The sequence below is a fragment of the Saimiri boliviensis genome, chromosome 12 (assembly GCF_048565385.1).
Source record: "Saimiri boliviensis isolate mSaiBol1 chromosome 12, mSaiBol1.pri, whole genome shotgun sequence".
Classification (NCBI taxonomy): Eukaryota; Metazoa; Chordata; class Mammalia; order Primates; family Cebidae; genus Saimiri; species Saimiri boliviensis.
The window spans coordinates 104162124-104190016 of record NC_133460.1 but is presented as its reverse complement, the minus strand read 5'-3'; the positions used below and the strand labels follow the sequence as shown (position 1 = coordinate 104190016).

General features: G+C 40.3%; 2 protein-coding genes across 7 annotated transcripts in view; one reads left to right on the top strand and one right to left on the bottom strand.

The window, feature by feature from the left end:
• MCMBP (minichromosome maintenance complex binding protein) overlaps positions 1-2499 on the top strand; it is a 47199-nt gene extending 44700 nt beyond the window's left edge. Inside the window, exon 16 of the mRNA XM_039465051.2 lies at positions 395-2499. Coding sequence (XP_039320985.1) covers positions 395-521 — 127 coding nt within the window. The 3' untranslated portion in view covers positions 522-2499. The remainder of the gene's footprint in view (positions 1-394) is intronic.
• Positions 2500-3140: 641 nt separating this feature from the next.
• Positions 3141-27893, bottom strand: part of INPP5F (inositol polyphosphate-5-phosphatase F) — a 107919-nt gene continuing 83166 nt past the window's right edge. For 4 of the 6 annotated variants that reach the window (XM_039465050.2, XM_074382965.1, XM_074382967.1 and 1 more), the window contains 10 exons: positions 27569-27646; positions 26554-26674; positions 24858-24986; positions 22723-22840; positions 20920-21118; positions 11276-11347; positions 10066-10139; positions 9375-9503; positions 8650-8737; positions 3141-5659 (listed from right to left, as the gene is read on the bottom strand). In XM_039465050.2, coding sequence (XP_039320984.2) covers positions 4507-5659; positions 8650-8737; positions 9375-9503; positions 10066-10139; positions 11276-11347; positions 20920-21118; positions 22723-22840; positions 24858-24986; positions 26554-26674; positions 27569-27646 — 2161 coding nt within the window. In that variant the 3' untranslated portion in view covers positions 3141-4506. Of the gene's footprint in view, positions 5660-8649; positions 8738-9374; positions 9504-10065; positions 10140-11275; positions 11348-12709; positions 12960-20919; positions 21119-22722; positions 22841-24857; positions 24987-26553; positions 26675-27568; positions 27647-27893 lie in introns of those variants that run through there. The other 2 variants (XM_074382968.1, XM_010332408.3) reach the window with 2 other exon arrangements.

Genomic DNA, 27893 nt, shown 5'->3' with positions numbered 1-27893 from the left:
TCGATCGTTGCTTTTTCGGTGAGCTTGTGTGTATAAATCTTCTGTTATTCTGCAGTAACTGAGGCAGACTTCTGAAAACGGAAATGAACTTTTCCTTTTAAAAACGCTGTATGAAAGGGCTCATTGAGGGGCAATCAAGTTTGACTGGTGATCCCTTCAGTGGAACAGGCATGCTGCTTGTTCTCTAAGCTTCAAAGAGTGAGCCACCCTCCAATTCTGACTCTTCAAAGATTTCTTTGTAGAAGTCTAACTTGGCTGTTGACTTGTGTGTAACTGCCAGACGGTCTTGTCTCCCATACGTGGTCTGTATTTTACAGAGTATTCCTAGGTCTTAAAAAAATGTAAGACTTACTGTCCCAGTTCTAGACTTAAATTTGTTTGTATTTCAAACCAGGTGTCTGTCTCTCAGTGCTGGTCAGACAACGCTGTCAAGAGAACGATGGCTGAGAGCAAAGCAGCTGGAGTCTTTCAGAAGAACGAGGCTTCAGCAGCAAAAATGTGTGAATGGAAATGAACTTTAAAAATCTGATACCTAGGGGCCGGGCGCGGTGGCTCAAGCCTGTAATCCCAGCACTTTGGGAGGCCGAGGCGGGTGGATCACAAGGTCAAGAGATTGAGACCATCTTGGTCAACAAGGTGAAACCCTGTCTCTACTAAAAATACAAAAAATTAGCTGGGCATGGTGGTGTGTGCCTGTAATCCCAGCTACTCAGGAGGCTGAGGCAGGAGAATTGCCTGAACCCAGGAGGCGGAGGTTGCGGTGAGCCGAGATCGTGCCATTGCACTCCAGCCTGGGTAACAAGAGCGAAACTCCATCTGAAAAAAAAAAAAAAAAAAAAAAAAATCTGATACCTATGAAGAGCAATGGGCAAATTGTAGCCACATAATTGTAAAGTTCAGATATTCATTTATACCATTGTTTTATAGGTAATTTCTATCACAAACCAATGACGTTTCCTTAAATCAAGCCTGGTTAACATCTGATGTTTATATGATATTCAGTAAGGACTTTTACCTTACTGATTTCATGGAGCTTTTGAAGTTTGTTTTATAATTATATAAATTAGTAATGATGTAAAAAAAAAAAAAGTATTTGATATTAAAAGTTTAATATTGATCATGTTGCTGATTATACCATTTCCTTAGCTTCAGCTGAGTCCTAGGCCAGACTGTTGAAATGCTGAGATGAAGAAGGTTGTTGCAATTTCAAAGTCAGAGAAATTGTGCGCTTCAGGTTTTTATGTTTTCCAGTTAGCAGTGGGTTGAGTGCATTCGGTAGTCCAACTTTGGGGGCTGGAGGTGTTGCTTGCCATTGATTCACATGACTACGTGAAATTCTGTACTATCATTTTCCAGACGTTTGGCCACAGAAACTTTTTCCCACTCAACATTTGTTAACAGCCTGCAAAACTAGACTTTTACATGGCAGTGGTTCCCAGACTTTTGTATTTTATGGACCAGTAGTAGTATTTCCAAAAATTTGGAGGACTGTAGGGTTGCCAATTTACATTGCCAAGTAATCTGAATAAATCACTGTTATTGTCACCATTTTTTTTCATAAAAGGACAATCTCAGAATAATAGTTCTTTAAATGGAATGAATGTAGCATTTGGGGGCAAAATAAACCAAAATACTCCATTTTCCTTATTTTCTTCTATCCCAGTGCATTTTAGAACCATGCATAAGGGAACGCCATGCTACAAAGTTTTGCCCAAATATGAAAACAAAATAGCAAACTTAAAAAACAATACCCCCTTTAGAAAGTTTTTTTCCTATTGTTATTTAGTTGCTTTGATTGTATTTGGATTTTTAGCATTTTATATGAGTTTTTCAGTTGGTTCCAAGTATATTAAATCAGCTAACATATGCTACTCCAGTAACAGCCTCAGACAGCTGCAGGTAGGTTTTCTCCAGACCAATTAGTTTTGATAGTGCAAACTAACAGACTATATAGTAACATGGTTATGACAACCAGAATCTCCAGAAAGGTTAGGATGTTACTTTTTAAGCTGTCAGTGGTGTCAAGACTTAACTTCTTTTAGTAAGTAACTTACTTGGAGAGTAAAGGATCGCTTGCATTTTTTTCCTGTAAGGCCTAACTTGACATTGTTAACCAAGGAAACAGGGTCAGCCTTGAAAAATCGAGGAATTCATTATACCTAATAACTGACGTAAAAATCACTAGTTCAACTTTTCCTAAACTCGAATCTATTTTTATAAACTAATGTAAAATAATGTTTATATAATTTAACTGGTTTTCTTTTTAAAACTGGTAGACTAGACCTTCCTTAAACTTTTAGAAATAAAATGAAGGCTTAACTGGATTTGTGAGGATAAAACACATTTTCTTTAACTGTCCTCGAGCAAAGTAGATTAGTCATCATGTGTTTTTTGTGCCAATGTAATTTACCAAAGAAAAGTACATAAATTGCTTGGTCTTGCAGAAAAGTTCCCTTGAAAGAAACTTTCCAGTAAATAAAACTTCCTAAATTAACAGTACTGTGAGCTGTTTTTCATGAGTAAGATTCACCATCCCATGTTATCTGTGTGGGAAGAAACCATGTCCTCCTGGTGGAGACACGAAAGAACTCAACTGAAGTGGAGGAGGTGGTGCAAGAGAGGCCTTCCTGCTCAACGCACCCCCCAGGCAGCGGAGTGGAGTGCAGCGCTTGTTGACGGAAGCCCTTTGTCCCTTACCTGTATACGGGGATGGACAGTGAAGTTTGTTGCTCTCATTTAAGGTACAGCGTTAATCCTGTGTGAATGGCCAGGGAACTGAGCAGACTCCCGTATAACCATTTGAAACTTTGCCTTCTTAATTTTTCAAAAATCTTTTTCAAACTAATTTCTGTGGAGCTTAAATGTGTATTTTATCACATGACATTGGCTTGTATTTTCTCCCATATTGGGAACCCTTAATATTTTTAGGACCTGGAAGAAAAGTTGGTAGAAGAACACATTCAGTTTTGAATGTCTGGATTTTAAAGTATAGTTTCTTATCCATTTCATCATTTTTTAAGATCATGAGTATCCTTCTAAGGAGTAAAATACTGGCAACACCTAGACCAAGTGTTCAGTTACAGCAAATCTGCTCTGTTTACAAATTCTTTAATCTGTTATGCAAGGAATTCTCATACACATTGTCACTTTAAATTACATGGTACTTTATTTTAATAATCAATCACAAGATTTAACATGTTAAAAAAAAAGATACCACCAATAAATAACAAAAGTGGAATGCTTATCAAAGTTACAACAGACATAATGTTCAGCTGAGAATCACTTCAACAGAGTAAAAGCTCTAAAGATATCAGACAAACCAATACTTGCTGGAATATGCTGTGCAACTTTCTTGTGTGGATTACAGAGGCAGCCCTGGTTCTGTGTGGTCAGAGTTACAGTCAGAAGACCAGTTTTAGCACAGTTGTGCTTCAGACTAATTCTTTTTGAGACAGGGTCTTGCCCTGTCCCCCAGGCTGGAGGGCAGTGGCAAAATCACAGCTCACTGCAGCCTCAACCTCATGGGCTCAAGTAGTAATCCTGTGTAGCTAGGACCACAGGCGTGCACCGCTACGCCTGGCTAATTTTTGTATGTTTTTGTTAGAGACATTTCCGAGGCTGGTCTCAAACTCCTGGCCTCCCAAATGTGTTGGTATATAGGTGTGAGCCAGTGCACTTGGCCCAGCCTAAATTGTAAAGTTGTGAGTTGTCTATATAAGATGCTGAGGATGTCCCTCCTGGAATAAATTAAAATCTGACTTCCTTATAGAATTTCCAGTAGCCAATATATGTGTTCTTACATTCCCGAAAACAGCAAAATGAAATTTAATAGGTGCTGGTATTCACATCTGATGTCATCATCAGGTTTACCGTGTGACTGGCAAGTGTTAATGCTCCTAGGTTTACATGGTATAGGCAGCAGAATATTTTTAATGTGTTCAAGTAGAATATGGGGAAAATTAGGATCAAATCAGAATTCTTTCCTTGATTTTAGTGTCAACCCTCAACTCCTCAGGGAATAGTTGAGCCATCAAACCAAAATAGCTTTAAATTCATATGCTTCGGTAACATGTTAAAGTCACTGAAAACTAAATGTATAAGTTACTTTGTAGAGGTGGTAACACACAGGAATGAACTGACAAACAAATTATGAAAAACGCTGCATGTCCAGCTCTTGTGTCTACTTAATGTATCCACCTACCCCACTCCAAAAAAAGGTTCAGGTTGTATCCCAAAGTGACCTGTTGCTGAATTGCTTTCAAATAAGCGAAGTTTTCTGTAGTGTCTAAGCTCCTCAGTTCTACACATTCTAGAATGATGCACTTCTGTAGTCCTGGCTCTAAAATTTTGGAATCTACTCAGGTTCAGACTCCTTTTAAAACCCTTTCCAATAAACAGAATTGGTGATCCCTGGATTCAGACAGTACAATTAAAATACCCCAAGAGGTGAAAATTTATTTTCATATTTTTAAATAAAAGCCATGGAAGTATTCTTCTGGCTAAAAGCTAAATCTGAATTATCCGTGTCTGACATTGTATAAACATATTTTTAAGTTCATTTTGCCGGACTTCATTAATCACTTCAGATTCTGCCGGACTCTTCTGAACTTTTGCCACAGCGAAGTTTATCCCATGGGTTAATCCAGCTTGGGTAATACTAGCAACCTGGACCATGGAACTTCGAATCTTGGCAAAGGGAGAGACTGCTCTGCTGCTACTGCTGTCTGAAGGAGAAGGAGTTACGCGAAGCCCTGTCTCCAGTTCAAGCATGCTGGAAGCGGAGCTGGGGGTCTTTTGAGGTGCAACTGAATGTGCTGCCTCAACTGACAAAAACTGTGGGCCTGTTGCAGAAAGAGATACGTCTAATTGAGACGGCCGAGAAGGGGTCTGTTCTGTTGATTCTGACTGGGTTTCTTCATTCGAAACTTGATTGGTCATTTGATTTATTTCCTGACTAGCCTGCTGAGGGACAGATCTGATCTCTGATAGGTGGGCCACTTTGCTTTGTGCATCATGCACAAATCTGTGGCAGTAAATATCCATAGGCTTGGCAAAGCCAGTCAGTATGTGTATGTTGCCAGCAGAGGGACTTTTCTTCAAAGACGACTCCTGGCCTTTTCCAAGCCCACTCCCATGAGCAACAGTAACCTCTGAAGAAGCATGAGTGCTACTATCAGTGCTGCTAACAGACTGGGACCGACTGCCTAATCGAGGTGCTGAAGCAATAATACCACAACTAGGAAGAACATAATCTATTGGCCCTACACTCTCCAATGAATTAGCTAGCTGCCTGTCTTCATCAGATTTAGAATTTGTAAGGAATTCATCAGAGTGGTATGAGTCATTATCTGAAGACATGTCCCCATCAGACTCTCCCTGAACCTTATCCATCACTCCTGTGTTTTCCATTGTCTCAAGACTACTATCTGATTTCCAAAGATTTACTTTTAAGTTTGGTTTTAGAAAGTTAACTTTCATTTCAGGTTTGGTAAAGTTTCCTAGCTTTCGGAGGTTGCCAATATTTACATTGGATTTGGTCTGCTTCACTTTTTGATTTAGAGATGAAAATTTGCTCATTAAAAAATTCTTTCCCTGGGCCAAAGAACCTTGGTTTTGAGATCTGATACCAATGATGTCTTCATGCGGTTTACTGCTCTTCCTACAAATGAGAAGAGGGAAAAAAGTTAATTCCCCATGGAATACAATATACCAGTTCCAATTAATATAAGTGAAAGCACGGCCGGGCGCGGTGGCTCAAGCCTGTAATCCCAGCACTTTGGGAGGCCGAGGCGGGCGGATCACGAGGTCAAGAGATCGAGACCATCCTGATCAACATGGTGAAACCCCGTCTCTACTAAAAATACAAAAAATTAGCTGGGCATGGTGGCGCGTGCCTGTAACCCCAGCTACTCAGGAGGCTGAGGCAGGAGAATTGCCTGAACCCAGGAGGCGGCGGTTGCGGTGAGCCGAGATGGCGCCATTGCACTCCAGCCTGGGTAACAAGAGCGAAACTCCGTCTCAAAAATAAGTGAAAGCATTTTAAATTGGTCCCAATTTCTTGAAAACAGTACATTGCTGATAGATAATCCGTCAGTGTTGACATTAAAACAGTGCTGTCCAATAGAAATATGTGAAATATATATGTAATTACAATTTTTCTAGCAACCACATTAAAAAGCAGCAATGAATTTTAATAGTAATTTAACCCAATATATACAAAATATTTCAACATAAAATTTTAAAAGATGATTAATATTCCTTTTTGAACTAATTGAATCTAAGCAATACTCAAGTGTTCTATAATTACAACACACCTGACAATTCAGCCTAGTTGTATTCTAAAAGGCTTCACAACCATACGTGGTGTCTAGCAAAGCCACCATCTATACCATCAGCAAAGAAATCTCTGACTAAATGGGAATCTGCAGCACCTTAACTAAGGTTACCTATACACATCCCAGTGTGGCTCAATTCAGGTAGTGGGAGCAGAGAGGAGCAAGATGTTCCTTATATGTCCTGTGGGTTATCTGAATTTATTTTACAAGGTTTGGAACATTTAACACAATTACTCTGAGTGTCTTCTCCTTTGGGATCCCTTTTGACAGCTATAAAGTCAGCGCTATTTGCCACAAATGTCTCAGTATGTGCATTTGCACTGCTGGTCATGCAAGATCACTGATCGTGAGCATATTGCAGGAAAAAGGAGGTTAAAATAATTCTTTAACAAAAGCCCGAGTAATTTTCTTCTGGCCAAATGGTTCTCTTCACTAGTAGAATGTGGACCACAAAGCCCGACAGATGTTGATTAGAAAAGTCATACTTTTAAAATGTGAAATAATCTGTTGATAGGCATTCTTTTCCCAAATTCAAAAGCCAAGTGTTTAAAACATACTATTTTCTCTACAAAGCACTTAGAAAAAATTTTCAATGTTGCCTCTCATTAGTTCACTTAGGAGTGTTAAATGTATCACTTGTGGCCACACAGATTCTATCAAGGATGGCAAAATCCTTGCAGGGGCGTGCTCTCAGACGGGTTCTCTTGGCAAAATACCACCTACCTAAGTACTTGTGGAGACAGTCAGTGTGTCACTGTGTAACAAAACGTTTAAACACACCTACAGGGATATCCTAAGCATATTTTAAATGCCATGTCACTCAAGAAAATGAAACTCTGGGTCTTCAAAGTTTTTCTTGAAACCGAGGATAAGCAATAACCTTTAAGGAGGTGGGTACAGGGTTAAAGGACTCTGGAGATCACCTTTCAATCCAGATTCACAACCTGGGGATGCTACTCTAAAGAAATTATCCTAAACATGAAAAAGCAATACATGACAAAGATATCTGTCATGACTTTTTTATAAAAGGCAAAAATGCTAGCAACCAAAATTCTTGGCAATTGGGTTTAATAGCTCTGTGCCAGGTTAAGTGCATTATCATTCAGTTAATGCAATGCACTAACATGGATTTTCTCTTACAGATAACAAAATTGAAGTAAAGGAATATTAAGTATGTTTCCCAAGATTAAAGAGTAATTGATAGAACCAGGAGTCAAAAAAAAAGGAAAACACCTGGCCAATCAGAGTCCACGTTCTGAAACCACCCAATACATCTGCAAACAGATCACAGTAGGCAGCTATTTAAATGATAGTTATGAATTCTGGAGTAATGTGGAAAATGCATAAAATACAATCTTTAGCAATAAAAGGTTATTAACCTACTTAGGTTGAAAATGTGTACAAGAGGCTGGGTGCAGTGGCTTTACCAGAAAAATTCCAATTAAGTGTAGAAGGAATGAGAATTAGAAAAATCACCATAGAGCATGACAGGAATAATTACTATAGATAAGATCCAACAATAGTTATGAAAATGAATAGAATTAAGTTTACACGGAAACGATTTACACAGTCTCAAAGGATTTTCCCCAAATATTTAGCAATTATAAAGAGGAAGACACAAAGTTTGCAGTGCAGAATCCTGGCAGACGCTACTCTAGCCGAGTAATCAAGGTGAACCTCAACAACACTACACAGGGACACCCTGTCCTCCCCTCCCCACGGCATGATGCACTGAGAAGTGCCCATCACTTCTGTGTGTCCTTCCTGACAATGTGTAACCTCAGCTTAATCAGGAAAAAACACTGTACAAACCCAGATTCAGGGATGTTCTACAAAACAGCTGACCAGTAACAAAAAATGTCAAAGTTAGGAAAGAAAAAACAAGATTGAGGAAATAACATTAAGCTACAGAGACAACTAAATGCAATGTGGAATCCCAGATTAGATCCTGGAACAGAAAAAGGATGTCAGTGAACACCTAGTAAAATCCTCCTAAGTTCAGTACTTTGGTTATTTAATCTTCCTGTGCCACGGTTAGTTTCTTAGTTTTGATAAATGGTCTATGGTTATGTAAGCTGTAAAGGAAGATGAATTAAGGGTATATGGAAACCCTCTGAATTACCTGTGCAACTCTTCTGTAAGTCTAAAAGTTATCTGAAAATGGTATACATGAAGAATTTTTAAAATTTTGATCTGCAGAAATGTGATCCTTACCTCTCTAAATACCAACATTTTCCCCTTACCTCTTTCCCCCTGCAAATTCTAAGACTCTGGATAACAAGGCCTTTATTCTTGAGAGAAGCAGTATACTCACCTCTCAAGTTTCTTCTCAATTATCGGTACATCTGATCCCATGGCTTGCTTCGTGATCTGCAGCATCTCTGCAATGCACTGAAGGGTATCTGCAACCCAAATAGAACTGCTTGCCATTTCTCCGTAAACATACTAAAAAAAATAGCAATTCTAACTCATAGCACTGACTGAAATTTGTGGTCATATAATTAAATACAAACTTAATTGCTTTGATTAAATACAAATTTATTTGTTTTGATTTAGTGAACTGCTATCTGTTCACTACTCTCCCCACTAATTCACAATGTTTTAACATTTTAAGAGAAAAAAACAAAAGCAGAAGAATGAAATTGAGGAATTAAAAGTCTGTTCTAACTCATGTTCTAGCACCATGCCAGATGCTGAGAACAGCCATGAACCAGACAGGCATGGTCCCTGCCTGCCACAAATGAAAGGAACATGATGTGTGAGAAGCCTTGGCACCCATATGATCACTGATGGAGCCAAACTCACTGAGAATCCCCACTGTAGAGTTCCTTGTCCCAAACTAAATACTTAATACAGTCAAATAATCTCCCTGGGTTGCTGGAAACAGAGTTGCTATTTCAAGGCCTCATATTCCAAAGCTATTCCCTAGATCTGCTCTCATTCAGTTGGTTAGGACATGAAATGTTCCCAATTCCATTTGGGCTTTTAAGAGTAAATGCAGAGTTTTCACCGCATACTTTCATCTCTTCCTCTTTTTACCTTTTCCATCCTCTTCAGGATTGCGCACTACAGCTCGCAGTGTGTGGAAGTAGCCACTTGCTTCTTTGTATCTGTAGTAGAGTCGCATGCAGGAAAACTTGGGCTTACCAAAAAGAGTTGGCTCAGGACCTAAAAACCCAAGTGAATATGTATAAAGTTAAATCTTCCATAAAACATGCACCTTCTTCTATTATTTTCGAAAGACCAATACATTTATCTTCATAATATAAATGACAGCACACAAAATACAAACTTCTTGTGACCATTGGTTTGATAAGGCTAGAAGAACTCTTTCAATCAATTAACCTTTTTTGATCCCTAGGGTAATCTTCATTAGGTAAATAATAAAAGGAATAGTTATTATAATTAGACTATATCCATCACTAACCTATAAAGACTAGAAAGGAAGTTCTAAGAAGTAGACAGCTTGGAATATCCCTTTCTGGTTTCTAACAGACGTTATTCTGGTCTCCAAATTCCACTGTAAGGAGAGCTGACACTTCTGCCTTAGAATTTCATACCTATTTCCTAGACCTTATCAAAATGCTATTAATAACAAATGGAAAATAACAGTGAAAAAAGAGCATTTGTAGGTGAAACTTAAACCATGTACTTGCTTAAATAATTTGACCCCCCTCTTGAAATCAACAGCATTTGCTTTTTATGACTTGATTAGTATGTTAAAACTTACCTATTTCGATTTTTTCCAGGTCTTCTAGACTTAGTCGTTGATACTGGTTTACTTTATCAACTTCATCATCGTAACTAGGTAAAAGGAAATGAAGTAAAAACAGGATTGAAATGAAAAGTGTATTTGGCTGTCAAAGAAGGTGTAATAGCTGCAAACTATTATATACAGTTAAGATAACAAAATCTTCCACAGCACATACATTCTGGGGTAAAACATTAAAATGTAAGAACTATTTTAAAAATTAAACTAGAATAACATATATAGTTCAACCACACAGGGAAAATAACAGATCTAACAGTTAAAAAAACCAACTACAAGGTTAAAATAATTTCAGTTTTATAAAAACTCATAAAATGAAAACAAACCTAAAACTTAACCTACAAGGTGCACACACACACGCACACACACACACACACACACACACACACACGGAGAGAGACAGAGAAAGAGAGAAAGAAGGACAGACAGACAATGTATTTGTGAACAATACAGCCAATACAGCTGTTACATCTGATATCCAAAACCCAGAATGAAAAATTCTTATGATATATTCCAACGGGCATCTGAGCAAATGACTAAAAAATAACAGTTTACACAAAACCAAAAGTAAGGTGAATATTTACTTAGTAAAAATAAAACAATTCCGGTAATGTATGAGGAAACAAGTACTTGTATTTTGCTACTAGCACTGTTAATTGATAGTCTTTCTGGAGATCAATCTTACAACAAACCATAAAAGTCTTAATTCATCATACCCTTGTAACCAAAGAAGTGCGCATGCACGCACAGACATGTTACCGCATAAAGACAACTGCGTCATTCATATTAACAAAAAAATTGGAAGTAATTTAATACCTAAAATGGGGAAAAACTTTACTACACTAATAGAAACGATGATATGTGGGCATTAGTGATAAAAATGTATGGAGTATATAAAAATCTGGGAGATACATGTGAAATAATATCAAATGCCAAAAGAATACAATATAACATTTACATATTATTCTAACTGTAAAATCATGTTTTCAAACCAATAAAGATTAAAGGAAGTTAGAATAACTTAACAGTTATATAAGGTAAAGGGGTTCAATGACGTTTCATAAAATACGTAACAAAACCATATTCTCGCATTTTTAAATGAATTCTAAAAAGAAAATTTACTCAAGTTAAAAAAGCAAAATCAAATGCTTTAAATCAATAAGGAACTTACTAGGCCACGTAGTAGGCAGAGTTAGAAAGCAGTAACAGCACATCCACATCTCTGTGAGTAGCATCAATGAGGCTAAATATGACACAGAAGATTAAATATTTTCATTTGCATTTTTTGCCAAGCATATTTCTTCAGCAGAGCTACTTAGGACAAAAAATTGGCTGGGGGTGAGGGGATGACAAGATAATCAATGAGTTCTACTGAATTTAGATGTAATACAATCTATCCATTTGGACAGTCTTTAAAAAACAAGGAAAAGCAGATGTGGGAAGTGAGGGATGGAGAGAGAAGGGCTGGAGCTGAGGGGAGGTCCCTGCGTGGAGAAAGGCAGCCAAAGGATGAAGGGGTCCCTCGGGAAATAGGACAATTTTAGGTGGGGGAGTGGGGGGATTGGAGAATGACAGAGAAGAGTTAAGGGAAGAAAGAAAAATGTGAGAGTTGAGAAGGGAGAAATCATCCAAATTATCTCACATTAGCTAATCTTCAAAATAACACACTGTAGGCACTCAGGATATTTTTACATTCATGTGAAATGCATCTTTTGAACGACTTTTACATGAATACAGTATTTATGTGCAAAAATGGAACAAATCCAAGCTACTTTTGCATTTTTGTCATTATAGAATAATTTGGCTTTCAAGAAACAAGTAAATACTTCCTTATTCTAAGGCTATTTTGCAATATTTATACCCACTCTAAAATCAATGATGAAAATAAGATTTAGAATCCAGGTATTAAGTGTTGATGAACCATGAAACCAAAACTACGGTAAAATGTACACCCTTGTAAAATTACCAACAAGAAGATTCTTAAAGTATAAAATTTACAAATAACACAGGCAGAATCTGAATTAAAATGAAACTTTTAGTCTAATATTAACCTAACAACAATAGCCTTTCCAGAAAAAGGCAGAGACGTTTCTGCATTCTTACACTAGTCTCCAAATTCCACTGTAAGAAAGCCGACATTTCTGCTTTGGGATTTCATACCTATTCCCTAGACCTTATCAAAATGCTACTAAAAACAAATGGAAAATAACAGTGGGGAAAAAAAGCGTTTGTTGGTGAAACTTAAACCACGTATTGAATCTGCGCAAGAATGAGGTCACCGTTTAACAGGTACTGCGGAGAAGGATCTACCAAAATCTTAAATCGCAGTTTTTGACCTCACAGCCACCTTGTTGTAGCTTGTCTAACAGTCTTAATCTAAAACAACAAATTCACCTCGATTTGCACGTACAATAACATACCAGAAATAAAACAAATGACGCAATGAGATGCCAGAACCGGGAACACACAAGTCGATTCTAGGAGCCAAAATCTGAGCATTAACCAATTAATCAATGGGAAAAGGAGACCGATCCAGGCAGCTTCATGGAGAATAATACCAAATAACACTGTAAAACGTAGTTAAGTTTCATGCACTGATACTTACGTGCACTCTAAAGACTGTTGCTTGAGCCAAGCCATAAAAATTACGTCACAACACATTTTAAGATGAAATAAATTCTACTACTAACTAGCTTATTTTGGCATTAATATTTACAGCAGCCAAACATGATTCTCAGTCAGAAACATTATGTCCTTAACGAAAAAACACTTGGCACGTCACAGGGAGTCGGAAAATGTCAACCCTACCCCCACCCCATTTTACTGAAGTCTTAGCGGCAGTAAATATTTAATTCCCTCCCCACCCACCCTTCCCTTTTAAACAACAACAACAACAACAACAACAACAACAACAACAACAACAAAAAGCACGTTAGATACCAACACGAAAGAAAACGAAAAACCCTCTGGGCGTCCCCCCCACCCCGTTCGCAGCTCTGTAGGAGAAGCTGCTCTACTCGTCCTTCTCTTCCCGCCACTGGGGCCAGCCCTCCTTCCACACTATGAAGACAAAAACTGCCAGCACCACATGCAGCCCGACCACGGACACAATGGTCGCGTAAAAGCCGCTGTCATCGGGGGACATCATCAACAGAGTTTGGAAAAGCAGCAATTTACTGGTAAAATATAACCCCACAGGAACTTTAACAGTAAGCCCTGCAAAAAGGAGAAAAATCTTGAAAGTCATAGCCAGAGGGCCCTCAGATGGGGGCTCTGCGGCGGCGGCGGCGGCGGTGGCAGCGGTGGCCGCTGCGGCAGTCCGCCGCGCGGTAGAGTGGGACCTGTGGGAGCGCGGCATCGTCAGTCCGTCCGTCAGTCCGTCGGTCCGTCCGTCAGTCGATGCCGCGAGGCTCAGTCAGACAGCCGCCTGCACCCGACCTCGCGCCTGCAGCAAATGCGGCAAATGCGGCAACTGCGACACGGCTGCGCCAAGCCACGCCCAGGGGACACTTCTAGCTTCCTGACGCTCACTTCCGGTCTCGGCTGGCTGCCAGTGCGCATGCGCGCTCCGTCCTGCGCATGCTGCACCCAAGGGCACAGATCCAGCCTGGCAGGGGAGGGGTGCAGAGTAGCTGCCCCAGCAAGAGTTCGCTGGCGCTTCGCCTTCGTCAGGGACAGTGCTTGCGGCTAGAGGGGATGGTGGTGGGCCGGGTGTGTGTACCGCGCCGAGCGTCTGGCCCCCAGGCCGTGGCATGCCTAAGGGACAGTGGCTGCCGTGTGCCTGGTCACTCCACTACCACGCCTGGACCAGGCAGTCGGCTGGAGCGCGAGGAAGCGAGTCAAAGCGAGTTGGGAACACCACTTGGCTTCGTGGAGAGGCAATACGCGCCCTGCAGGTCCCCGGTTTCCCCTCCAGTCTCAGAGCCTCTTTCCCACTGTTGATAGAGTCGGGGGTTTCCTGCGATAACGGGCGGGAAAGGACAAGAAAGGCAGAGGGGTCTGGCCCGGCCACGCCAGAGGCTGTCTAGGGTGGCCAGGACAGAGCTGGGCTCAGCTTTGCAAGGGAAAAGGGCTGGGACAGGCAAGCGTGCGCTGGACAGTTCCAGGTTCCCAGTTCTCCCTATCAAGCACCCAATGCCCCAGGCTGGCACCCCGCAGCCAGGCCTGCTGTCCTGCTGGGACTGCGCATTTCCAAACTGTTTGCCTGTTTTTCCACCAGATGTTTAAACATCTGGCTGGGACTGCAGTGAGGCGAGTGTACTGGTCTCTGGTACAAATTTTAAAGGATGCCATTAATTTTGTCAACAAGACAATTAGTGCAATATTTTAAAAAATCAAAATGCAAAAATATAAATATGATGGACAAAACATCAAACATTTAAGTAAAGATAGAATACACCCCGTAGTTGCATAATTGTACCTCGCTCACCTGACCCTATTCCCAGCTCTATTCCCAACAAAACTTTAAAAAATCAACAACCCAATTAAAAAATAGGCAAAGGGTTTGAATATATGTTTTTCCAAGTAAGACACAGAAACAGCCAACAAGTACCAAAAAAAAAAAAAAAACAACAACCACCACCTTAACATCATTTGTCATTAGGGAAATGCAAATCAAAACCACAATGAGATACCACTTCACACCAAGTAGGATGACTACAATTAGATAAAAAGGAAAATAAGTGTTGGCAAAGACTGCAGATACTGGAACCCTCCAAACTGGAATGTACTGAAATACACTGCTGGCGGAAATGTAAAACAGCATAGCCAGTGTAGAAAATAGTTTGGCATTTTCTCAAAAGTTAAATGGAACTACTGGATAATCTAGCAACTTCCACCCAAAAGAACTATTTACTAGAGAGGTGTTCAAATGAAAACTTGTACACAAATGTTCATAGCAGCACTATTTACAATGGTCAAAATGTGGAAATAAACCCAAAAGCCCATCAACAGAACAGATTAGCATTAACCATTATGTGGTCTATCCACATAATGAAATATTATTCAGCCACAAAAAGGAATAAAGTTCTGACACAAGCCACAACATGGATTAACCTGGAAAACATTATGCTAAGTGAAAGCAGCCAGTCACAAAAGGCCACATATTATTCCACTTGGATGACATGTCTAGAATGGGCAAATCCAGAGACAGAAATACTACATTCATGGTTGCTTAGGGATGGGAGTATAAGGGGCAGGGAAGTGACAGGTAAAGGGTACGGGGCTTCTCTTTGTGGTGATGAAAATGTCTTAAAATTTACTATGGTGATGGCTGCACAAGTCTGAATGTACTAAAAACCACTGAATTATATACTTTAAATAGGTGAATTATATGGCATATGAATTATATGTCTCAATAAAACTGCTTAAACACACACACATATTCCAGGAGTGGATGGTTGAGGCACGCAAGCAGGCAATGAGACCAAGTACCCAAGTCTGAGGGCCGAGCCCTCCACTGGCTGGCTCTCCAGAGACCGGCACACCCACTGGCACTTCCAGGGCCACCTTTGGTCCTCCACCAGGAGTCTCTGTTCTGAGTCAACATCTCCAGCCGAGCTGACAGACTGTACAGAGGTTCTATAGCAAACTCAGCCCAAGATCAGGTTTCCAAATCTCTAATCAAGAGAAAGGGAAATAGAGCAACACTGGGAAAATCTTTTTTTTTTTTTTTTTTTTTTTTGAGACGGAGTTTCGCTCTTGTTACCCAGGCTGGAGTGCAATGGCACGATCTCGGCTCACCGCAACCTCCGCCTCCTGGGTTCAAGCAATTCTCCTGCCTCAGCCTCCTGAGTAGCTGGGATTACAGGCATGCACCACCATGCCCAGCTAATGTTTTGTATTTTTAGTAGAGACGGGGTTTCACCATGTTGACCAGGATGGTCTCGGTCTCTTGACCTCGTGATCCACCCGCCTCGGCCTCCCAAAGTGCTGGGATTACAGGCTTGAGCCACCGCACCCGGCAGGAAAATCTTTAAGCCTTGCAGGTAGAAGAAAAATATTGGTGGCAAATTTAAAGAAATCTCAGCAGTATTAGAAAGAATGACACCCACAAGACAAAGTAAAGAGGTACGGGTAAGAAGGGGAGTTCCTAAAGAATTATCTAATCAAGATAGAAACACAATATTACTTTGAAAACTCAAACAGCACGTGACACCCACTGTCCACTGAGAGTAATCCGTAATCCACAGGAGAGGAAAATGTAGGAAGAAGGTAACAGTTCTCTATTTGAAAAAGCACCACTTCTGGAATAAAAGAGAATACCTGAAAATCATTCTGAGACCCAGCTCCTGCTCTATCTCCTCCAGCTCCTCCTAAGCCCCAGCCTAAACCCCTAAACCAACTGGCTCTCCAAAAGAGATGAAGTACCCTCCATTAAAAAAAAATGCCAAGACTCCTGGTAGGCAGGCCTCATCCAGCTATGCAAGCCAACAAGGAAAACATGACCTGATAAGCTGCTGGCTCCAAAGCACTGGCTTCGCTGGCTCCAAAGCATTGGCTTCACTGGCTCCTACATCCACCTCCTCCTGTCCCCAAGCTTCAAAGAAACACATTTCTAGGAACACATTAACCACAGGGACCACCAAGGAAAACCTAGAAGGCAGCCAACACCTCAACTATGGTTAGATGCAAACAGTATGGCACGATGAGCCTTAGAGGAGATCTTTCCGGAACAGAGTGGACAATCTCAAAACTTAGCAGCCATGCCTGTTGCCAAAGAGCAGACTGCACACAGATTTCACAAGTCTGTGACCCCGGTGTCCCCTGTTCTACCTCCTCCTCTTGACAATCAACACGTCATTCCCTCAGACACTCCTGCTGTCCTGGTTAGTGATGGCGCTTCCCTGCCCATCTCTGCCTTAGACCCAAGTCAGCTTCCCTGGACTGAAGAGCCAACAGACAAAACCACTCTACACCAGACACTGCTTTACATATTATCAGAGAAGACACAACATTTTCACAGCCAGCAACACGTCAGGAAAGACAGCACCTCAGCTAAGGATTCCTGCCTTGATGGGAAAATCTTCAGAATCTTTCAGGGTCCCAAAGGATGAAGATCAAAGGGAATCACTGGGCGAATGACTCTGACGGGTCTATTTTGGACACCGATGACCACAGGGAAGATGAGGATGGCAACGAAGTCTGTGGTATGTAACGCAGGTGAAGGGTACTCTCACAATCATTCCTGGCAACTGACCATCTAAGAAAGAATTAGAGGACAAAAACCACTGTGCAGCAACATCTGAGCAGAAAAGTCAGGGAATCCAACAACAAATTAGAAAGTAATCGGGAGACTCAGAGGCCCACGACGGAAGCTATCCTTAAACAAAAGAATAAAGAAGTAGAACAAGAATAAAAAACACAACTAAAAGGCAAACTCAGCAGAAAGCTCAGCCCGAGACCCACAGTGGTGCAGGTGCAAGCCCTGAACCAGGTTAGCACCTAAAGACAAGGCAGCAATACGGATTGAACAAAATGAACTTAGTTTCATTGTCCATCATGACATGTGAGACTATTTGGATCATCTTCAGGGGTAGCACCATGTGCTGAAAACCTGATGACGCCCCGAATGCATGTGTTTCAGCTTCACTTGTGGTGAAGGAAGAGTGGGCAGCTGCTTTTTTTTGGGGGTGGGGGGAAGAACTCCTCACCTGTACAGCCCAAATGCAGCAATGAGCAACAGGAAGAACGTATTGACCCTTGCTATCTAACAAATGTGACCGAGTAGTAATATATTCTTCATCAGGAACTTTATTTTAATTTAATTTAATTTTACTGAGATGGAGTCGCACTCTGTTGCCCAGGCTGGAGTGCAGTGGCACAATCTTGGCTCACTACAACCTCTGCCTGCCAAGTTCAAGCCAATTCTCCAGTCTCAGCCTCCCAAATAGCCGAGATTACAGGTGCAAGCCACCGTGCCCAGCTAATTTTTTGTATTTTTAGTAGAAACAGGGTTTCGCCATGTTGGCCAGGCTGGTCTTGAACTCCTGACCTCATGATTCGCCCGCCTTGGCCTCCCAGAGTACTGAGATTACAAGCGTGGGCCACTGTGCCTGGCCCTAGTAATTTTAATTAAAGAAGATAAACAGAAGATACTCACTGGTTCCGTTATCAGAAAGCCAAATTCTATAATGCTGGATTAAAGAGAAATAGGAAATGCAATTACTGGGCACTGGAAAGAGGAGGGAGTCAAAAATCAGGAATAAAAGAGAAGCATTTCATCATGTTAATGAAGAAAAAAAAACTGAAGCACAATGGTATTTCTGAGGCAGATATATGGTAGCCGAGAACTTAAAAGATTTGAGATTCTAATCACCCAATGGTGACTTTGTTTAAGAGACATGGTCTCACTATGTTGTCCAGGCTGGTCTTGAACTGCTGGCCTCAAGTGACCCCTAACCTCGGCCTGCCAAAGCACTGGGATTACAGGTATGAGCTACTGTGCCCAGCCAGTGATTTAAAGACCTAATCCTACAGGACTATTCTTGTTTCACCACACTTTTTTTTTTTTTTTTTTTTTTTGAGACAGGGTCTCACTGTCACCCAGGCTGGAGTTCAATGGTATAATCACAGCTCAATGCAGACTCAAACTCCTGGGCTCAAGAGTTCCTCCCACATCAGCCTTCTGAGTAGTTGGGACTATAGGGCTGCACCACAACACCAGGCTATTAAAAAACGTTTTTTTGTAGAGACAAGGTCTCAAATTCCTGGACTCAAATGATCCTCTTGCCCTAGCCTCTCAAAGTGCTAGGGTTATAGGCATGAGCCACCACACCAATATTCACCATTATTTTGATTACTCCAATTGCCAGAAATAAGTATGAGTGTTTTTATGAATCTTTGCAAGAGGCTTCTTTTTCTTAGATGGAGTTTTGCTCTTGTTGCCCAGGCTGGAGTGCAATGGCACGATCTCTGCTCACTGAAACCTCCGCCTCCTGGGTTTAAATGATTCTCCTGCCTCAGCCTTCCGAGTAGCTGGGATTACAGGCGTGTGCCCCCACACCTGGCTAACTTTGTATTTTTAGTAGAAATGGGGTTTCTCCATGTTGGTCAGGTTTGTCTCAAAATCCAGAACTCAGGTGATCCACCAACCTCGGCCTCCCACAGTGCTGGGATTACAGGCGTGAGCCACTGTGCCCGGCCTGCAAGAGGCTTCTAGTGACTCTTAAAGCATGCTTACCCAAATTTTGTTGCAAACTTTAAAAGCAAAGCTATATACACTTTACATTTATTTATTTATTTTTTCTGAGACAGAGTTTCACTCTTGTTGCCCAGGCTGGAGTGCAATGGTGCAATCTCAGCTCACTGCAACCTCTGCCTCCCAGGTTCAAGTGATTCTCCTGCCTCAGCCTCCTGAGTAGGTGGGATTACAGGTGTGTGCCACCATGCCCAGCTAATTTTTCTATTTTTAGTAGAGACGCGGTTTCACCATGTTGGCCAGGCAGGTCTCAAACTCCTGACCTCAAGTGATCTGCCCACCTTGGTCTCCCAAATTGCTGGGATTACAGGCATGAACCACTGCGCCCGGCCTACATTTTTTTAATACTCTTCACCCCAGGGTACCAATTTTCCATAAAAATTACAGAATTGGAAATCAAATCAAGTGCAATGTGACCCTACAAAATGGCAGCCAGCACTAGAAATAAACCTTTTGGTTTTTCCCAATTTCGATTATCCCAAAGTAGACACAAAAATACTTGATTGGAAAAAGATGGTATTGAAAATCATGACACCCTCTTAAAAATAGAAGTGCAGTTAAAACTCAAGGAAAATGCAGGTGTGCTACCAGCAGTTATTTCTGAGTGGGTATTAAAATTACTCTTTCTGTTTTTTTTGTTTGTTTGTTTTTTGTGCTACATAAGTTGGACTGCTGCTACTAAAAAAGCAAATAAAGAATATGAATCAAAATTGCTTTACCAAATGGCTTAAACAAACACAAAAACCTTCTGCTAGGTTGTGTATGAGGAAAACTTCATCTCTTATTTTAAAAGTCAACAAATTACATGCATACATACAGTATTTACTATCAAAGTGAAAAAAATCCATGGGATTATCATGGGATACTTCCCTAGGAATCTACAGTCAATGTTGTTTTTTATTCATTTTAATATATAAATACTATCTTTCATTTAATTGTACTTTCAAGCACATTTTATGCCCCCTCTTAGACTAGAAACACACGAAATATATAATAAGATAAAATCAAACTACAGTGCTTTATTCTTAAAGCTTGGGCTACAATTTTCCAAAATGTTTCTTATTTATAATATTGATGATTATCGTTTTAGATTTCAGCAAACATTCAATCTAGTGGATAAATTTAGATCCCGTTAGTCATTGATATTTTGAAGAACCACTTGAAATTGGTTTTGTTAAAAAAAAAAAAAAAGAATATTAGTTGGCCTATTTATTTTATGAAAGGCCAGGACCACTTTATAACCAATAAAAATACCCAGCCTCGCTGTACCTCTTACTGCATTCACTTACATGAATTAATACAATAAATCAAGATTCTAGGGCTGCAGGGAGCAGGGGACCCGCAGGCAGCTGCAGGCTATAGTTCACCAATTTAAATTTTTTTTTAAATCAAATACTGCACTAAAATATTTCTCTTCATTACCAAGATTTTAGAACCCCCTTAATTTTGTACCCAACGCAAGTGCAGTCAGCTTCCCTTACTACCAGCCCATAGAGGAAACAGCCTTGCACCATGCATGCATGCCCATAGCTTTATGGACAACTGCCAGTGTTCATCATGACAACTTCCCAACATCAGATAAGCAAGCTGGTCACCTGGACACCACTCCAACTCACCTGGGGTCACAGTCAATGAGGGCCCAGCCCCCATGGAACTTCTCATCATCAGGCAGTAGTAACTTCATGTAACTTTGTAAGAGCTGGCTAATTAGTTCCTGGTGGCTTCTCTGATTTTCCTTATGCAAAGCTTCATGTTCTTTCTCCTTGGTAAATATGGAATAAAGATCTTCTGTCACTGGAATGCCTTGCATCAAATCTAGGGTGGAATTGTTAATATCTATCATCATTTTAGTTTACTAATGTATTTTTAAAAAACAAAAGAGAGTATAAGGCATAAAACTGTAAAGTTCTTGGAGGAAAACATGAGCATAAATCTTTGTGACCTTGGATTAGACGTAATTTTTAAGATATGACACTAAAATCATAAACAACACAAGAAAAAAACCACCATATTGGACTTCATAAAAGTTAAAAACTGTGTTTCAAAGAGCAGCAGCACAAAAGTGAAAAGGTAACACCTAGAACAGGAGAAAATATGTACAACTCATTTGGTAAGGGACTTTATTTACAACTCATCTATCTGGTAAGGGACTTGTATCTAGAATAAATAAAGAACGCCTACAAATGAGTAACAAAAAGATAAGCCAATTTTAAAATGAGCAAAATACCTAGATAGACAAGCTAACTTCCTCTTGGTGGGGGACACAGCACAGCCTTAATAAATCATTATAATCCCATTCCCTATGGAGTTATTCCGTCCTATCTCATTGTCTCATGGGACAATGAGACTGGAGGAGTCTTCTGGGAAAGAAGATCTGCCAACCACTGACCCTATACAGGAATGAGGCAAGCACAGACTGCTACTGCCCTCTATCGCTTCACCCGGAAGATCTCTCAGCCAGCTTCAGGATCAGGATGGAGCAGATGCAATGAATGGCTGAACTGAGAGGAGGACAGAACTGGGGTCTTCAGTGATATAACTGGGTAGCTAGGTCAACCAATGGAAGCAAGATAACTTATATTTTTTTCCTTGAATAGCAACTGCTAAAATCCAGTTCTGTAGTCATAGCATGCACCCTCCATGTCTGGCAAATGAATCAGACTTCTTTACATCAGACTTCTCAAATTCCTAAGCGGCCTGTGTCTAGGGCCTTCTAGACTGATGTGTGCACTAAATAATCAGGTGAAGAAATAGGATTTCAAAAAGACCCTCAGGGACCACAGGTCAGCTATGTTACATCTGGTTCTAATCCAGAACACTCTGCATTTACTTTAATCCTATACAGTAACATCTTCATGAAAATTAAATTTTAAAAATGTCAATGCATAAATTCTACTGGGCAATCTACCCTCCCATTTCCTCTTCCAAAAAATGATGAGTTGGTTAGGGTAATCTCTAAATTTCATACCCTAATATTCTGTTAAACTATGCTTATGGGAAAGGCTGGTATATCTGTCCACAGCAAGAACATACAATAAATAGCATACAGGAAAAATAATCAGGTTACATTGCTCAGCCTTGAGTAATGGAAAAAAAACGGAATATAAAGGTTTTAACTGTTGAGGTTTTAGGGCACCTTATTCCACACTCTAGGAGCTTCAAACCCTGCTTTCTATTACATGAGTAACAAACTGACAAATACGCATGGAAATAGATGGTTTCTTTTGCTGCTCCAGCCAACAGTATTTGTCAAATTCTAATCTTGTAAAAATTTGAATTTGATGTATTGGGTAAGATGCTCAATACAGAAACACAAGTATATTAAAAAACATGAATTATGTTAATGAAGCTGGTTTCTGTAAAATATTAGTCACAGAAGGCACAAATTTTAAGGAAAGCAAAGCTTTTCTGCTTCTTACCTATAACAGCTTGCCTATACGCATCCTTAAATCGGTTGAGGTAATATCTGTTTGCTGAATTCACTCCATCTTTCATAACTCCTGCTAACTTCCTTTCTCCTGTCCTTGTAAAGTCACCCTGTCAAACAAAAACTCATTTTGACACCTTAAATTCAAGAATATCCCCAAAATAAATTGTGAGTTTTCATTTCAAGAGTGGAATTCTACAGGCTTTTTATAATTTCCAAGGTATGACTTTTATAATTTTCAAATAGTGTAGTTAAATTAAAATATCTACTAGTATTCTACCTTGATCTAAGCTTGTCAAATAATTACACATGCTACTTGTGGCATCAAGTCTTCACAGCTAGATGGTGCTTTACGGTAAAGCCATTCTTGGCATGTGTAGAATTTCTAGAATTTACAGGTCAAAACGAATTATATGACAAACACCAAAACAATAAAAACTATTTACTTCTCAAACTGGTGTAAAATTCAAAAACCAAGGTTCTGATGTGGGAAAATGTGGATCGTTCCCTAGAGTTTATCACAATGGGTTTTTAGCCTGGGTGTGTGGACAGCAGCCCTCCACAGGTAGAACAAGCAGAGGTTTCCATGGCTTGCTGCACAGCCAGCACCTGCAGAACAACCCAGCCACAACTTAAACTGTTTTGCTTCCCTTGCTTTTCACAACAAAGATGTCAGAGCAAGTCCCTAGAGAAGTAGTGACTTAAACCTAAGGCAAGGAAGGTGCAGTCTCTTTTTCCCCATCCCAACCCCTCTATTTCTCTCCAAGGCAATCTCAGGAATCTCAGACCTAAAACCGACAATTTAGCAAGAACATGCTGCCAATTAGGCCAGTCACAGGAAATATTAGTAGAGCAACAAGTCTCTATTACAGAAGAAAGGCATGAATGCTTGCTCATCCCAAAGAAGTTTAAAATCGAGGGGGGAAAAAAGAGAAGTATTTCTCTGAAAGCACTAACTTGTACCAGGACTTTTTTTTTTTTTTTTTGAGATAAGAGTCTTGCCCTGTTGCCCAGGCTGGAGTGCAATGGTGTGATCAAGGCTCACTGTAACCTCCACCTCTGAGGTTTAAACGATTCTCACACCTCAGCCTCCCAAGTAGCTGGGATTAGAGGTGCACCCCACCATGCCCGACTGATTTTGGTATTTTTGTAGAGACCGGGTTCCACCTTGTTGGCCAGGCTGGTCTTGAACTCCTGACCTCAGGTGATCCATTCACCTCAGCCTCCTAAAGTACTGGGATTACAGGAGTGTGCCCAAGCACCTGGCCTGTACCAGGACTTCTGAAGTTTACTTTCCATAATCAATAAAAAGCTTTTGATATTTATCACTCAACCCAAAAGAAGGGCTAATGTCTGTTAAGTCCTTGATGATACAATCTGTGACAAGAAATATCTTTAAGAATGATCAACATAAACCTAATTTAAACAAATTCAAACACTTACTAGGGTAATTTATTTACTAGGGACTATATTTTATACTTAACTTAATCTTCTGTGAAGACTAGCTCTATAGGATCTTCAAAAGACTTTACTGATTACAATAACTGAAACATTTCTTCTGCATTTACGTGTGTCTGAGAATATTCTAAACCCTTACATGCATTGACTCATATGATCCCATAACAGTCTTTTGAAATAGGTCTAGTATAATTCCTGTATGACAAGTGAGAGTGGTTAAGTGACTTGCCCAAGGTCACAGCTAGTAAGAGGCAGGGTTGAGATTCAAACTCAAAGACGAAGCATGACACTGGTGGCTAAAACCTGCCAGTAGACATGCTCTGTTTTGTCAGTTTTGAAAAACAACCACTTTGTATAAAATTCAGATTTCCAGACTCCCTTGAAAAACTGAAGGGTCTGGCAACACAGGCCCCTCCAGAGAGAGCTACACACTCCTTCTCAGGTCCATGCAGCCCCTCCCCCTCTGATACAATGTGTGGCCTGCTTGAGTCACATTACCTGGACTTGTCTTAGCCAAATATTTCAGAAGAGTCAACTATACCCACCCCCAACCTGGAGCCCACATACCTTTCTGTGGTTTTAAACCACAGTCTAACCTAACATAATGACACATAACAGTCATTATGTGTCCCACATAATGACTCACAGATGCTTGCTGCAAGTATTTACCTTCAGAGCTGCCGTCCCAGCATACTGTCTGCTAATGGAGTCACCATTATTGGCCCACATTATCTGGTAGATGCGATTACATTTCACAGGTAGTGGCTGTTCCGGGGGCATCACACCTAATTTTTTCAGCTAAAATGAACATATTGGTGGATTAACTGTTTATGGGCCAGAAACCATAGCATAAAATCTGTACTGCAGAAAAAGGAAACATATTCATATACAATTTAGGACCCTTAAATAAAAGAAATGGTCTTTTCAGACTTGTTTTTAATAAAGCAGTGCTTGAAAGAAGGCTTTATAAATTGCCATAAGCGGAATAAATATAACGAAATACGTATAATGTTTTGGTACAGTATAAATTTTTAATGTGCAGGATCATACTATTATATTTTGTCTGTTTTAAATTTACCTATGAAGTGAAGCTGAATATCAAAAAAGCACATAGAGGCCAGGCGCAGTGGCTCAAGCCTGTAATCTCAGCACTTTGGGAGGCCGAGGTAGGTGGATCACGAGGTCAAGAGATCGAGACCATCCTGGTCAACATGGTGAAACCCCGTCTCTACTAAAGATACAAAAAATTAGCTGGGCATGGTGGCACGTGCCTGTAATCCCAGCTACTAAGGAGGCTGAGACAGGAGAATTGCCTGAACCCAGGAGGCGGAGGTTGTGGTGAGCCGAGATCGCGCCATTGCACTCCAGCCTGGGTAACAAGAGCGAAACATTTTAAAAACAATGAGCCTGAGGTTTGGAGAGGTTAAGTTTTCTTTGTACAGAGTCAAAACTTTGTATGTCGTAGAGCCAGGGCTTGAACTCGAAACTGGCTGCTAAAACACTACATAAGAGAAACAGATTCATGTCCTCAAAGTACAGTCACAAGGTTATTTATTTTATTATTTTTATTTTATTTGTTGAAGATAAGAGTCTTACTCCATCTCCCAAGCTGGAGTGCAGTGGCACAATCTGGGCTCACTGCAACCTCCGCCTCCCAGGTTCAAGTGATTCTCATGTCTCAGCCTCCCAAGTAGCTGGGATTACTGATACTTGCCACCACACCCGGGTAATTTTTGTATTTTTAGTAGAGATGGAGTTTCACCATGTTGGCCAGGCTGGTCTTGAACTCCTGACCTCTGGTGATCTACCCACCTCGGCCTCCCAAAGTGCTTGGATTATAGGCGTCAGCCACCACGCCCAGCCTACACCACATTTCTGCTTGGCCAGGTGGCTCTGCCAATAGGAGGCACTCAAGGAAGCCCATGAGGCAGGAGGAGGAAAAAGGTACAGGCTCCTTCACCTGTGTTCCTCCCATCAGCAGCTCCCTCCCCAACAGCCTGGGCAACAGAGCAAGGCTCCATCTCAAAAAAAAAAAAAAAAAGAAAGAAAAGAAAAAAAGAAAAAGAATTGCAGTATCTAGAATCCCAGCCCCAAATAAGGAAGAGATAAATGACCATACAATGTCACTCAATGGACTTAAAAATGTTGGTCATCACATTTTTGAAACGAATAATTAAGAAAATCTCTTTATTTAACTTATTTCCAGTGTAGTTTGTGCTTTTCAGGTTTTAATGCAACAAGGGTGTTTGTATGCTATAAATGTTCTACACAACATTTGACATTTGAAAAGTATTTAGCTATTTGATTGCTCATGGGAAAAAGCATTTCAAAATGAGTATTTGCAATCTGACAGACTCCAAATTACCTGCTGTTCCATGACCACTCTCGCAATGGCAGCTTGGACCACGTTGGTGCGATCCAGGCAGTCCATGCAATTAACACGAAAAATCCCTTCCTGCTTACATATTACCCCAGCTTCATCAACCCTTTTTAAAAACAATACAGAATTATTTTACAATATAAAAGAGCAGGGTTTTCAAAACACATAATTCTTTAAAGTATAACAATAAAACAGTAGCACTGGCTATAATTTGCTTGGGATATCTTTATATGCTATGCATTATTGAGTCATTTATAGGCACCATTGTTAATTTACACAATAACATGGCAGGGAACATATTATCCTCACCCTAGGGGAAAAAAACTGGGGAGCAAAGTGACTTGCCCCAAGTCCTACAACTGCTAGGCAGAGCTGACATATTCCCAAGTTATGCTTTCCGACACGTAAAAAACCAGAAGGCACTTTAAAACACTGTTGTTCCTTTTAACTGAAAGTAGAAATGCATCTAAACTCTCTGAATCAGACTAAGTTATTTCACCACCCAGTGAGGAGTCATGCAGCATGGCTTGCTCATCTAATTTCTCTGACCACCCGTGTAGTCTTAACCTCTAATCAAATGTTCTCTTCTGTCCTTTAAGCCAATTTAAACTTCCTGTACTCAGAACCATTTTCCATCTCTGATAATTTTGAAATGCCTGAAAACTGAGACAAAGTGCCTCTAAGCCTTCCCTCCTGTGTTAGGAACAGTGAGAAAGAGGGTAAAGAAAAAATGTGAACCATGGGGCATGAGCAGGAATAAATTCACGTCCTTAAAGAACAGTCAGAGCGTTTCACTTCATTTTGCCTGATCATTTGACACCTTCTCCCTGTTCGAAGCTAACACTGCCTAATGATCAACATTCTCTTGAAAAGAACAGGAACTGGGAAGCAAAATGAACAAAAAAATGCCGTCTCCTCATGCTATTAGTTTAACGCTTAGTGGTACCATGATTTCACAGATCCCAGAGTCTGTAAAAAGAAGTTCTTGTGAAATACCTACCAACACCACTTCATATCAAGAATAATGTCATAAATGGCATCTGTTAGTGTCTGAACATTCTCAAACTTCATTCCTCGGCTAAAATCCATGCCAAAAGAAAGAAAAAAATCTTTAATATAATCATAGATTTTTAAAAACTTATTTAAGATATGCTATTTAATGTAGATTGGAAAAATTAAAAAGAATTGTTGCTCTATGTATATGAGGTTAATACCACTATATATTATGTAGGCAATCAGGTAAATGTTTATAGCTAATCTGCATTGTGAAATAAAGCATACTTAAAAATTCATTAAAACATACTACAGACATCAGAGCCTTCTTT